The 12,461-nt window shown below is 45.8% G+C and overlaps 1 protein-coding gene across 1 annotated transcript; it reads left to right on the plus strand.

The window, feature by feature from the left end:
- Positions 1-4,365: 4,365 nt before the first annotated feature.
- On the plus strand, positions 4,366-7,012 carry LOC119303062 (probable prefoldin subunit 4). Its single transcript, XM_037580153.1, has 3 exons — positions 4,366-4,524; positions 4,677-4,787; positions 6,408-7,012. The coding sequence occupies exons 1-3, from the start codon at positions 4,516-4,518 to the stop codon at positions 6,666-6,668; spliced, it is 381 nt and encodes a 126-aa protein (XP_037436050.1). The 5' UTR covers positions 4,366-4,515; the 3' UTR covers positions 6,669-7,012.
- The last annotated feature ends 5,449 nt before the right edge of the window (positions 7,013-12,461 follow it).

Genomic DNA, 12,461 nt, shown 5'->3' on the forward strand with positions numbered 1-12,461 from the left:
ACATATATGTCAATTACACAAAAAATTATGCAACAGTTTTACTAGTTGTGTGGAACATAAACTAACCTTTAATGTGACAGAAACAAAACACTTGCAATAAACTCAAAAAGAGACTCACACAAATAATCCATTCTCACTGCAAGTAAAATACTAATAATAAAAATGCACCACATCAAATACAATACTCGTCCTAGAAACAACCATTGCTTGTTACTCACAAGCATGTTGAAGACCGGGAGCACCAGAGCCACGTAGGAGGCCTCTAGAGGCAATATCGACATGGCTCCATTGCGAGCTAGACCGCTGGAGCTCCAAGGTTGGTGGCTCAGCAATCCAGCACATCGCTGACAGCCTTGCCCTCTTCTCACTCTCTCTAAAGAGAGGAAGAGCAACAAGCACAATATGAACACTGCAATCATGATTCAAAGTTCGCATATTTAGATGGTCAAGGCATAGTGACATGTTCTCACGTTGTTTACCAACCTTTTGCTTGGCGTTAAGGACGATGAAAAGAAACGAGAGCGACTCACGACAATGTTTTTCTAAGTGATGCATCTGCAAAAGAGACAATTGAGAGAAACGATTTCATCTCATTATGATATATTAGTAGACTTGTTACATTTGTAATATATGCAACAATGAATATATATGTTTCCTCTGTAAAAAAATAGTCCATGCTTTTGTACATTATTGTTCACTAGCTCGGTAGATATTGTATGGCAACAACAGAAATCACACATTCTTTTCTTCGATAATCGAGCGTGCACATAAGTGTGATTATAATTAGAGTACCAATCACCAGAAATGCATAGGCGTTGGATCCCTAGTAATTGCACTATAAAACAAGTTATCTAGCTAACTCTTTTCGTTCAAAATAGTTGATACGAAACTGCTATACAGACGACAAAAGATGGACGATGTGAGGACGACTACTAATCCAGCCGCCGTTGCTACGCTGTACACATGCATGCACGGCTGGATTCTCATGTCGTACATGAATCGTCCGAGTTTTGTCGTCCGTGTAGCGTTGCTCTAGTTGATAACTAGGGAGTATAAATGTTTCTCCTTCCTCTTCCATACATTGAGAAAAGTCTAGGGCATGAGCAACAAAACGGCTGAATATTTTTTTCTCCGCATTCCTAACTCAATGCCGTCATAAAAGTGAGCACTACCCTGCTTTTTTTAACATAGTACAGACACAAGCGCTCATATACACCTTATAAACGCGCACACACACACCCTACCCTTATGAGCACCTCCGAAAAACTGAGCCGACATATCATCTTGAAATTTACAAAGTCACTGTAGGCACCTCGTCGTCAACGGGAACGTCTCCTCCCACTGAATATGCATCGCCGAAAATCCTGAAATAAATCCAGAAATAAATGCGAGCACCAGGATTTGAACCCTGATGGGCTGGGGATACCACAGTCCCTCTAACCATCCAACCACATGTTGGTTCACCACTACCCTGTTTGATATGTGAGATGTGCATAGTTTTGCCTCTGACCACAAAGAAGCATATAGCCCTGATTGTTGGGGAACGTAGCAATTTCAAAAATTTCCTACGCACACGCAAGATCATGGTGATGCATAGCAACGAGAGGGGAGAGTGTTGTCTACGTACCCTCGTAGACCGAAATCGGAAGCGTTAGCACAACGCGGTTGATGTAGTCGTACGTCTTCACGGCCCGATCGATCAAGCACCGAAACTACGACACCTCCGAGTTCTAGCACACGTTCAACTCGATGACGATCCCCGGACTCCGATCCAGCAGAATGTCGGGGAAGAGTTCCGTCAGCACGATGGTGTGGTGACGATCTTGATGTTCTACTGTCGCAGGGCTTCGCCTAAGCACCACTACAATATTATCGAGGACTATGGTGGAGGGTGGCACCGCACACGGCTAAGAGATCAATGATCAACTGTTGTGTCTCTGGAGTAGGAGAGAAGGAAAGAGGGGGAGAGGAACAAGGAAAAGTGGGCTGCACCCCTTGTCCAATTCGGACCAGAGGAGGGAAGCGCGCCTCCTTCCTTTTGGCCTCTCTCCTCTATTCCCGTATGGCCCAATAAGGCCCATATACTCCCCGGCGAATTCCCGTAACTCTCCGGTACTCCGAAAAATACCCGAATCACTCGGAACCTTTCCGATGTCCGAATATAGTCGTCCAATATATCGATCTTTACGTCTCGACCATTTCGAGACTCCTCGTCATGTCCCCGATCTCATCCGGGACTCCGAACTCCTTCGGTACATCAAAACTCATAAACTCATAATATAACTGTCATCGAAACCTTAAACGTGTGGACCCTACGGGTTCGAGAACAATGTAGACATGACCGAGACACGTCTCCGGTCAATAACCAATAGCGGAACCTGGATGCTCATATTGGCTCCCACATATTCTACGAAGATCTTTATCGGTCAAACTGCATAACAACATACGTTGTTCCCTTTGTCATCGGTATGTTACTTGCCCGATATTCGATCGTCGGTATCTCAATACCTAGTTCAATCTCATTACCGGCAAGTCTCTTTACTCGTTCCATAACACATCATCCCGCAACTAACTCATTAGTTGCAATGCTTGCAAGGCTTTAAGTGTTGTGCATTACCGAGAGGGCCTAGAGACACCTCTCCGACAATCGGAGTGACAAATCCTAATCTCGAAATACGCCAACCCAACAAGTACCTTCGGAGACACCTGTAGAGCACCTTTATAATCACCCAGTTACGTTGTGATGTTTGGTAGCACACAAAGTGTTCCTCCGATAAACGGGAGTTGCATAATCTCATAGTCATAGGAACATGTATATGTCATGAAGAAAGCAATAGCAACAAACTAAACGATCAAGTGCTAAGCTAACAGAATGGGTCAAGTCAATCACATCATTCTCCTAATGATGTGATCCCGTTAATCAAATGACAAACTCATGTCTATGGCTAGGAAACATAACCATCTTCGATCAACGAGCTAGTCAAGTAGAGGCATACTAGTGACACTCTGTTTGTCTATGTATTCACACATGTATTATGTTTCTGGTTAATACAATTATAGCATGAATAATAAACATTTATCATGAAATAAGGAAATAAATAATAACTTTATTATTGCCTCTAGGACATATTTCCTTCACTGATATCATTTCCACCTCTTAAGTCACATCAACGAATTTTCATAAGGTCCATGTTGCCACCACCACAAAAATCTCCATATACTATGACCACATTTTCGCGCGTGAACTGTATTTTCGTCCAATTTGACTGTAGAACATAAATATTTGTTTTTTTGTTTCCTAGAAATTATGGGATTTGAGACTTCAAATAGCCCAATTCTAGAAGCCATATCCCCACTTGTTATAGCGTAGTTTGGTCTTAGGTTTTGCTTTATCCACAAACAAAGAATTTCGGAAGGATTTGAATCCTCATAATCCTCATCGGAGATGTCCGCTATCTCTGTGTCTAGCTTTGGGTACATGGGCGTCAACCACAACTCCGACTCTTGTCCTCTGGCAGTTCTGCATCGGCCTCCGCCTCCGCATCAAGTTCGGCAAAAAGTGCGTCGGTCGCCGCCCGTTCCTACCGGATGAACCACCGGTTAGCCTTGACATACGCCTTACCTTGGATGGGCTCCAGGATGGCCTGCTGCTCCGCCATCTTCGTCGCTTGGGCGACCACGAACTCCACCATGGCGTCCTCCATGCAGAAGCCCGCAACCAGCACCAACTCTTCCGCCTCGTCCTTCTCCGGATCCTCCATCAGAACCGACAATTGCTCCTCTTCCTCCTCCGGCTCCGGCTAGTCTGGAGGCAGGCTGACTGCGATGCAGGCAACACGCCTGGCCCGTATCTCCTCCTCGATCTAGAAGCGGCGCTCCGACGTTAGCAGCATAGGTGGTCTTCTTTTGTCGGGCCATGTCGGACGGCAAGGGAAGAGGGAGGTGGAGACGGAGAGAAATGTGCTCGGGCTGGCGACACAGAGGGGGAGGAAGAGGTTGTGGCTAGGGTTGAGGACGCTAGCCAACTTAAATAGCCGGACTTTGGCCTTGGGCAGCTAGCCGGAGCGGTGCCATGCGACATTCACACCCCCACCGGAGGAGACGCCTGTCGGACTGTTGGATTTCTGGGCGATTCCGTGTGGGACCCGACCATCATTCCGATGTGATGGGTGCGCTCGAGCCTCCCCATATCCGCCCTATATTTGGGCTGGATATGAGGGGTGCCCGTTAGTCTGAATATTTGAGATCCGTTTGAGGCATCCGTCTAAGTCGGGTTTTTTCTGAGTGGGAGTGCGCTCGAGACGTACGAGGGGGGTTTGGATGCTCTAACCTAGCTGCAGTCCATTTGTGTTTCTGTACCATCACAAGCAAATCCAACGGCCCATATTTCTCCATCTCTCTCTTTCATCGCTTTTCTCCAGTCCTCTCTCAGCCCCCTACTGCCCGAAATCCAGCAGCGACCGCCGGCGCATCTCACCCCGGGCCGAGACCGACGAATCCCCAAGGAAGCCGGAGATGCAGCAGGTGGGTAGGCCGACCAGATCTACCCATGGTCAGGGGCTGTTTCTGTTCATCGCAAATAAAGAGAGCGCTGTTTCTGTCGATGATCCATCTGTTCTTGTGCGTGCTTCCGATCTGATGCGATTCTTGCGGTGTTGGGCGGATTAATCCTGCAGGGCGATGGCACGGAGGCGCAGGTGACGTGGGATGACCAGCAGAACATCAACCGGTTCGGCCGCCTCAACAACCGCCTCCACGAGCTCGCGGACGAGATCAGGCTCGCCAAGGTTTCTTTCCCCTTCGGCGCCCCCTTTTGTTCCTCGGATGCTCTTGTTCTTATGAATTGTTCAATTCCATTGGGAGAAAATACTTACGAGATTAGGGCTTTTGCCCTTTGCAAGAGGCGCTAGGGTCCAGGGCTATGGTATAGGGGGCTCTCATGGTTCTTGGGGTTATGGGGACAGGGTTAATAACATGATTCCAGGGACTTGCAAATGCATGCTTTGCGGTCTGTTGTTTGTAACTTTGATTCGCTGCATCTGAATTGCTCCTCCTTTATATGTCTTCTAGATTATTTCCTTCGTTGCAGTGTGGCATCACAATCTGGTTTAGTCATTTGATGGGCTTTCATGGCTACGATAGTTCAGGTGATGAAATTTGCTAAGGTTAGATTTATATGTTTGTAGATTATCAACTATGCAACCACGAACAGTAACATTAAAAACCAAGGATAGTACCTAATTATTTGCAAAGTGTTGACCAAAGAACTAAACCTTATTGGGAAGCTAGGGCGATTCAGTGTACTACAAAAAGAAGTCCTACCTATGTCTTCTTATTTTTTTACCATTGCCAGCTCCCCTGGTTTAGCTTCATATGTTTATTTATTTTTATAATATGAATGAACTCTAATACATCCACGAAACTGAACATTGTGGATTTGGAGCCTAAATATTTTGTTTCTGTCTCATACACCTGTGATCAACAGTTGGTTGAACAGAGTCCCAAATCAAGGGTTCGTTTTTTTAATACAGCTGTGGAAGCTTCACATAGTTTTGAGCAATGACCCAATAGGTCTCGAGAGATCCTCTAATCCATCAGAAAATTTTATTTTGTCATTCCTTTTAGGTCTGTGAACTTTCCAGCGACATCATGGCCTGACATGTGTTACTATGCTCCTCATGATTTTGCTAACTCATCCTCTAGATAAATAGGAATAACTGTTAGAAAATTGTTTTGATCAATGCCTTGGGTCTATCTAATGTTCCTTCGGAGGTGCCATGTAAATAATGGCACGAGTGGTAGACTTCGAAATGCCACCGAAAGGCCATTCTATTCGTTAGATATCTAGCCATCAAGGCATTTGAATATCCAGTATGCCTTATGAAATTATTATTATGTACTCCTTCCGTTCCATAATTCTTGTCGTGGTTTTAGTTCAATTTGAAGTAAAACCACATCAAGAATTATATGGAACAGAGGGAGTATGACTTATGCTTTTACCTTGCTCTCAAATTGACCTGCAGTCCAGTGTTTTGCATGTGCAAATGGGCAATGAAAGATTGCCTAATAAGGATATTTACTCATTTGGAAAATAAAAACAATGTGACTGCAAAGTTGACATTTATGAGAAGTTCCATTGGCTGTGAGCCTGTGACAATGGCATGTTTGTTTATAGATCTGACATGGCATTGAGACATCCAGTGGCATTTTTCAGAACTTAAATCTTTGCAATGCCATCTTCCCAGTTTTTTGATCTTCTGCTACCAGAGTTGGCTGCCAATATTTTTGTACTGTACAGTGGGCTCATTTCTGATAGAATCTTAGATGCTGCATTTGCACCTGAAACCAAACCGTTGCTTAAAGCACCACACGCTAAATGCCATTTGCCATTTCCCTCTATGTACCAGGAAGCAAACGAAAACCTTGAAGATGCTGGGAATGAACTCATCTTGTCTGATGAAGATGTGGTGCGTTTCCAAATTGGGGAAGTGTTTGCCCACATGCCAGTGGATGATGTGGAAGCTAAGCTAGAGCAGATGAAAGAGGATGCAGCCAAGAAGCTGGAGAGGCTGGAGGAAGAGAAGGAATCCATCCTCACACATATGGCCGAGCTGAAGGAGATCCTCTACGGGAAATTTGGAAAGGCCATCAACCTGGAGGAAGATTGACGTCGAGAACCGGAGCTGCCTTTTTAAGTGTCGCATCGTATCCTGTTCTTGTTCAGGTGCTTTGTTAGCCTCGTTACATTGTTTCTCATGATTCTGGCTAGTGTAAAATGGTAGTTTTAAGTTCTAGAGGATTGTTCCCCGTTATGCATTGGCATGGTTGATCTCAGTTGGACTCAAATAGGTTCAGGCTGATTGTCCAGCAGAAGCCATGGGGTGTTTATGCAAATGGTCACTTCAGATACCAATGAGGGGACCTTTTACAATGTTTTAAGCTAGTGAGAATGGTTTGAACCTGCATGATTGTATGAGATGTAGTCATTAGGCTTTACATGGAATTTTCTTCAGATTCCTGCAGTGTTACACTAGTATCTTGTTTCCCGGCAAACAAGTGACCAGCTTGTCCTAAGTCAAACTTGTTTTAAGTTTAACCAACTCTATCTATAGAGTAATGTGGTAAGATCTACAACAACAAATACACAGAGTACGAAACTATATTTTATAAACAATCTCGTGAAACTAATTTGGTGTTCTAGTTGTTAATATACTTTCTATAGATTTGGTCAAATTTAAAAGAAGTTTGACTTAGGACAAACCTGGAAATTCAGTTATTTTGGAACAGAGGGAGTAGATAATAATAGTATGAACAACGGCTGAATGTAGTTTTAACCATTTGGATATTCCTGATAATGTGCATGACACGCTTCATGTATGGATACCTAAGTTTAGAAAAAAAAAGAGAAACACCTGCTGATGGTTGGTGTCTCGGCTGTTTTCTCGACAATTTGGAAGTTTAAAGGAATAGTACGTGTTTTGGAACAAGCAAGTGGGTGGTCCTTGTGTGGTCATTAACATGATAAATCATTGGTTTACATCCTGGTTTATCAGACAAAGTAGATAAACCGAGATGTTCTGAGGCGGGGAACAAAAATGTTCAAATTGATAGCAAATGAATTACTTCATCTTGTGTATGGCTGACACTTTGGGACTAGGTAAATTGCAGCCGACTGATGGCAACCCTGAAGATGAAAGATGAAGATGCCCTTACTGAACTATGTTGCTTGAAATAGTGTCCTTTTGATGTGATATGATAGCAGTCTTGAGGTCAGGTGGAAGGTCTTTCATTGTTTTTTTTTGTGCTGCTCTCAGCATAGGGGCTCGTTTAGACTTCATGGTACAAAAATGTTTGATGTCGTATATAGTATCACCCGCTTATGTTTTTTTTCTGTCTATGTACACTGTTTCAGTTAAATGAAATTAGAGAGGGAGCTCTTCTTTTTGGAAACAAGTCGGATACTATTTGGGCAACTTGAACTTGGGGATGATTATTGGCGCCAAAGAGCGCATGTTTACTGGTTGCAGAAGGGAGATCGGAATACGAAATTTTTCCAAACCTATGCATCAGAAAGGAGGAGAATAAATAAAATCAAGAAGTTGAAAGTGGAAGGAGGAAGAGTGGTGGAGAGTGAGGAGGAGATGGCGGCGGCGGTGACTCAGTATTTCATCAATTTGTTTTCTTCATGTGCAGGTCACCGAATGAATTGATCTTCTAGAGCGTGCCGTTCCTCAGGTCACACCGGCAATGAACGAACAGCTCACACGCCCTTTCACCGAAGCCGAAGTGAAGGATGCACTTGATAGTATTGGTAACATCAAAGCCCCCGGACCAGATGGGATGCCAGCGATTTTCTACAAGAAATATTGGTCGTTGGTTGGTCCAAAAGTGACAGCAGAAGTCTTGCAAGTCCTTGATGGTGCTCCTATGCCAGAAAAAGGGAATGACACATGTGTAGTGCTGATACCAAAAGTAAAAAATCCGGAAAGTATGAAGGAATTGCGTCCAATAAGCTTGTGCAATGTGCTCTATAAGTTGATCTCGAAAGTGCTTGCCAATAGGTTGAAGGTGATTCTTCCAGAGATTATTGCACCAAATCAGAGTGCATTTGTGCCAGGTCGCTTAATTACCGATAATATTCTTTTAGCCTATGAGGTAACAGATTACATGCATAAGAAGAAGAATGGTAAGGAAGGCATTGCGGCATTGAAGCTTGATATGAGTAAAGCCTATGATAGAGTCGAATGGCCCTTTCTGGAAGCTATGATGAGAAGAATGGGTTTTGTGGAAGCATGGATCCAATTGATTATGAAATGTTGTCAGGCAGTGAAGTATAAATCCCGGTTTAATGGAAAGCTTACTGATGAAGTCATCCCGGAGAGAGGATTAAGGCAGGGGGATCCCATCTCTCCCTATCTCTTTTTATTCTGTATGGAAGCTTTCTCAAGCCTGTTGAATCATGCGGAGAGCACTGGAAGTTTGGAAGGTGTTCAGATATGCAGTCAAGCCCCGAGTTTCAATCACCTACTGTTCGCAGATGACTCGTTGATTCTACTGAAAGTAACCCCTGAGAGTCCACATCATATGCAGAATATTTTAAACCTTTATGAGGATTGTTCTGGGCAAACCATCAATACAGATAAATCATCCATTACCTTCAGTAGGAATACAAGAGAACCAGCAAGGAGAGCTATGATGGCAACACTAGGAGTTAATAAGGAAGGAAGAGCTTACCGCTACTTGGGACTGCCTGTGCATGTGGGTAAGTCAAAAAAACGCACATTTGCGTACATTAAGGACAGAATTTGGAAGAAGCTTCAAGGATGGAAAGAAAAGTTTTTGTGAAAGGCCGGGAAAGAAATTCTGGTGAAAGCTTGTGCACAGGCGATTCCCACTTTTGCCATGATGTGTTTTGATCTAACAAAAAGTTTTTGTGAAGAGTTAAACAGTATGATTTGTAGATTCTGGTGGTCCCAACAGGATAATGAAGCAAAAACCCACTGGTTGAGTTGGGAAACTGACAAAATCCGAGGATAAGGGTGGGTTGGGGTACAAGGAATTGCATACTTTCAATATGGCCATGCTAGCCAAGCAGGGATGGCACCTGCTAACGGCCCCGGAGTCCTTGTGTGCGCGCGTCCTAAAGGCGCGTTACTACCCACAATGTGACATCTTACAAGCTCAACAGAAGGCGGGTATTTCTTATGCATGGCGAAGCATTTTACGGGGAGTGGAGGTAATGAAAGAGGGGCTGGTCAAACGAATTGGTAACGGCAAGAACACTGATCTCTGGACGGGTTACCCCAAGAGGTCATACGATCCTGCAGCATGTGGCTGAACTGATCAACCCGGTAACGGGTTCATGGGACAGCGAACTGGTGAATGAAATCTTCTGGCAGCAAGATGCACGTACTATCCTTGCCATCCCACTGTTGGAGGATTTCGAGGATATTTGGGCCTGGCATTTTGATGACAAGGGACGTTTCTCAGTAAAATCTGCGTACCACATGCTCCGTGAGAAGCAAGAGCAGCAAGCTAAAAGACAGGTAGGAGAGGCGAGTGATCAAATTGAAAAGTTCAAATGGAGTGAAATCTGGAAGTGTTGCTGCCCGCCAAAAATGAAACATTTTCTATGGCGGCTAGCTCACAACAGTTTGCCTCATCTACTGAATATTGCCAGGAAAGGGATGGAACCTGATACGAGATGCCCAGTTTGTTTGCGGCTTGATGAGGATGGTGCTCATACATTTCTGAGATGCAAGAATGTGAAACAGGTGTGGAGAGAAATGAATCTAGAAAGGACACGCCAAGAACTGCTACTGTGTTGTGACTCAAAAGAGGTGGTGACTAAGATATTGGCCCTCCCGGACAAACAGAAAAGTGATTGCATCGCAATGATCTGGGTGTGGTGGGACACACGAAATAAGAGAAATGCAGGAGAGCCAATGCGAAATACGATCTCAGTTATGAAGAGAATTAGCGCACAGTCGCGAGACTGCACTTTTCTGAAGGAAAAGAATCTGAACCGAACGGTGATGGAGAACACATGGGCTGCCCCTGGGCATGAAGCTATCAAAATTAATGTTGACGGCAGCATGCAATCAGCCACAGCGACTGGATGGCGGGGCTTTAGAGCATCTACAACGGCCCCTCAAACCCGTCTCAAACATCCTGGCAAGCCATCCGGTCATGATTGTTTGACACAGACGGGCCTCTCAAACGGCCCTCAAACGCTCGGGTTGACCGACACCTTTCATATCCAGCCCAAATATGGAGCGAATATGGGCGCCCGGGTGTGCCTGGGCATGTCCGCCACGTCAGATCCGGCCGATGCTGGCCCACCTGACCCCACATAAAATCCTCCCCATCCACTCGCCGGACCAAACTCTAGCCACTTCACTCCCCTCCACTCCACCATCCAAAGCTCGTCTTTGGCTCCTTCCGGTCCTCTCCGGCATGGCGGGCAGCGGATCCGAGTCCTTCACCTCTAGATCCGTCGACCCTGAGCTCATCCCGCGCGGCCCTGAGGAGGAGATGGCCGTCTGGCTTGCGCTCCGCCGCGCCCGGGAGGAGGCCCGTGGACGGCTGCGCTCGGACTTCATTCGTCAGGAATCCATTGCTTCTGCCCAAATGGGGCATTGATCCTGCGCTAGGCCGGCCATAGCTGCCTCGCCAGAGGCCGTGCAGTCCGTCTGGCATCCGAATGCGCTGGCGGACGCGCAACCCCTTTGGTGACGCGCCGAGCATCGGGACGCACCATGGGTCTCGTTTGACGAGGCCATGGCACGACATGCTCGCCGTGCAAGGCATCGGGCACGGGAGGCGGCGGCAGCCCTCGCGGCGGCGGATGTCGGCGAGGCAGAGTCACATTCTCCGGCGCCCTGTATGGCGCATGAGTTCGGGTGCCGCAACCACGTCATGGTGGACGTCTGCGGCTCGTCCCCGGATGGATCCATCATCAATCTGACGTCCACCGGCACCGTTCGGGTTCTGGTCTTCGACGAAGAAGAGTAGGGCATGGGAGATGGCGGGGCCTTGTGTCCTGTGAGCCAGCTCGTGTCCCATGCCCTACCTTACCTTGCCGGCGACCAGCCCAACACTCTGAGGAGCGCAGCCGGCCGCCGGACATGGCCAGGGCGGAGCTGGGCGAGCGGGGAGCGGAACTGGACGAGCTCCACGTAGTTTAGTTTTCACGTTGCATGTAATAATATGGATTTGAGGTTTTTAATTTGAGGTCTGGACGCGTTTGCGGACGTTTGAAAGGTCAGATTTGCCAAGTCTGACTTTAGATGCCCTTATTATGAGAGACGAGCAAGGCCAAGCAAGAGGAGCAGGAGCAGAGGCTTTATGAGTCACGTTCAAGATCCCCTACATGCAGAGGCAATGATGGCCTGTCTTCAGAGTCTACAAGCTGCACAAGCATGGGGTCTCACCAAAGTACACGTCAAAACAGACGCTATCAAACTGGTTCAAGCGATCACCTATGATGATGATTATATGGCGCTGAATGGTATCCTTTTCAAGAAGATAAAGTGTTTTGCCCATTTAAACTTTTAGTTCTTCCCAGATTTCCTATTGCCCAAGGGCGTGTAATAAAGTACACTTGTGCCTTTTGGTGCAGTTTCACGGCTCACATCCCCAGCCGTGTGGCCGGATGGTGCCCCTGAATTTGTACTACTTGCTCCGTTTCTAAATATAATTTTTTAGACATTTTATAAATGAATTACAACATACGAATATATGTAGACATATTTTAGAGTATAGATTTACTCATTTTGCTTTGTATGTAGTCACTTGTTGGAATCTTTAGAAAGACTTATATCTTGGAGGAGTACAAAACTTGGTGGCCAGCGATGTTGCTGAGCTCTTTGGCTAACGGAGGAGTAGATAAGATTCCGTCTCAAAAATAAAAAAACTTGAACTTGACCCAAAAACAGAGCAAACAGAGGAGTTACCGGAGG

This window comes from Triticum dicoccoides, chromosome 5A, assembly GCF_002162155.2.
Source record: "Triticum dicoccoides isolate Atlit2015 ecotype Zavitan chromosome 5A, WEW_v2.0, whole genome shotgun sequence".
In the NCBI taxonomy this organism is placed as follows: Eukaryota; Viridiplantae; Streptophyta; class Magnoliopsida; order Poales; family Poaceae; genus Triticum; species Triticum dicoccoides.

What these genes read in the sequence shown, in the direction of transcription:
- LOC119303062 (XM_037580153.1), top strand. An exon ending in ACGAGATCAGGCTCGCCAAG is followed by an intron (nt 4,788 to 6,407) that starts GTTTCTTTCCCC and finishes TCTATGTACCAG; the next exon opens with GAAGCAAACGAAAACCTTGA.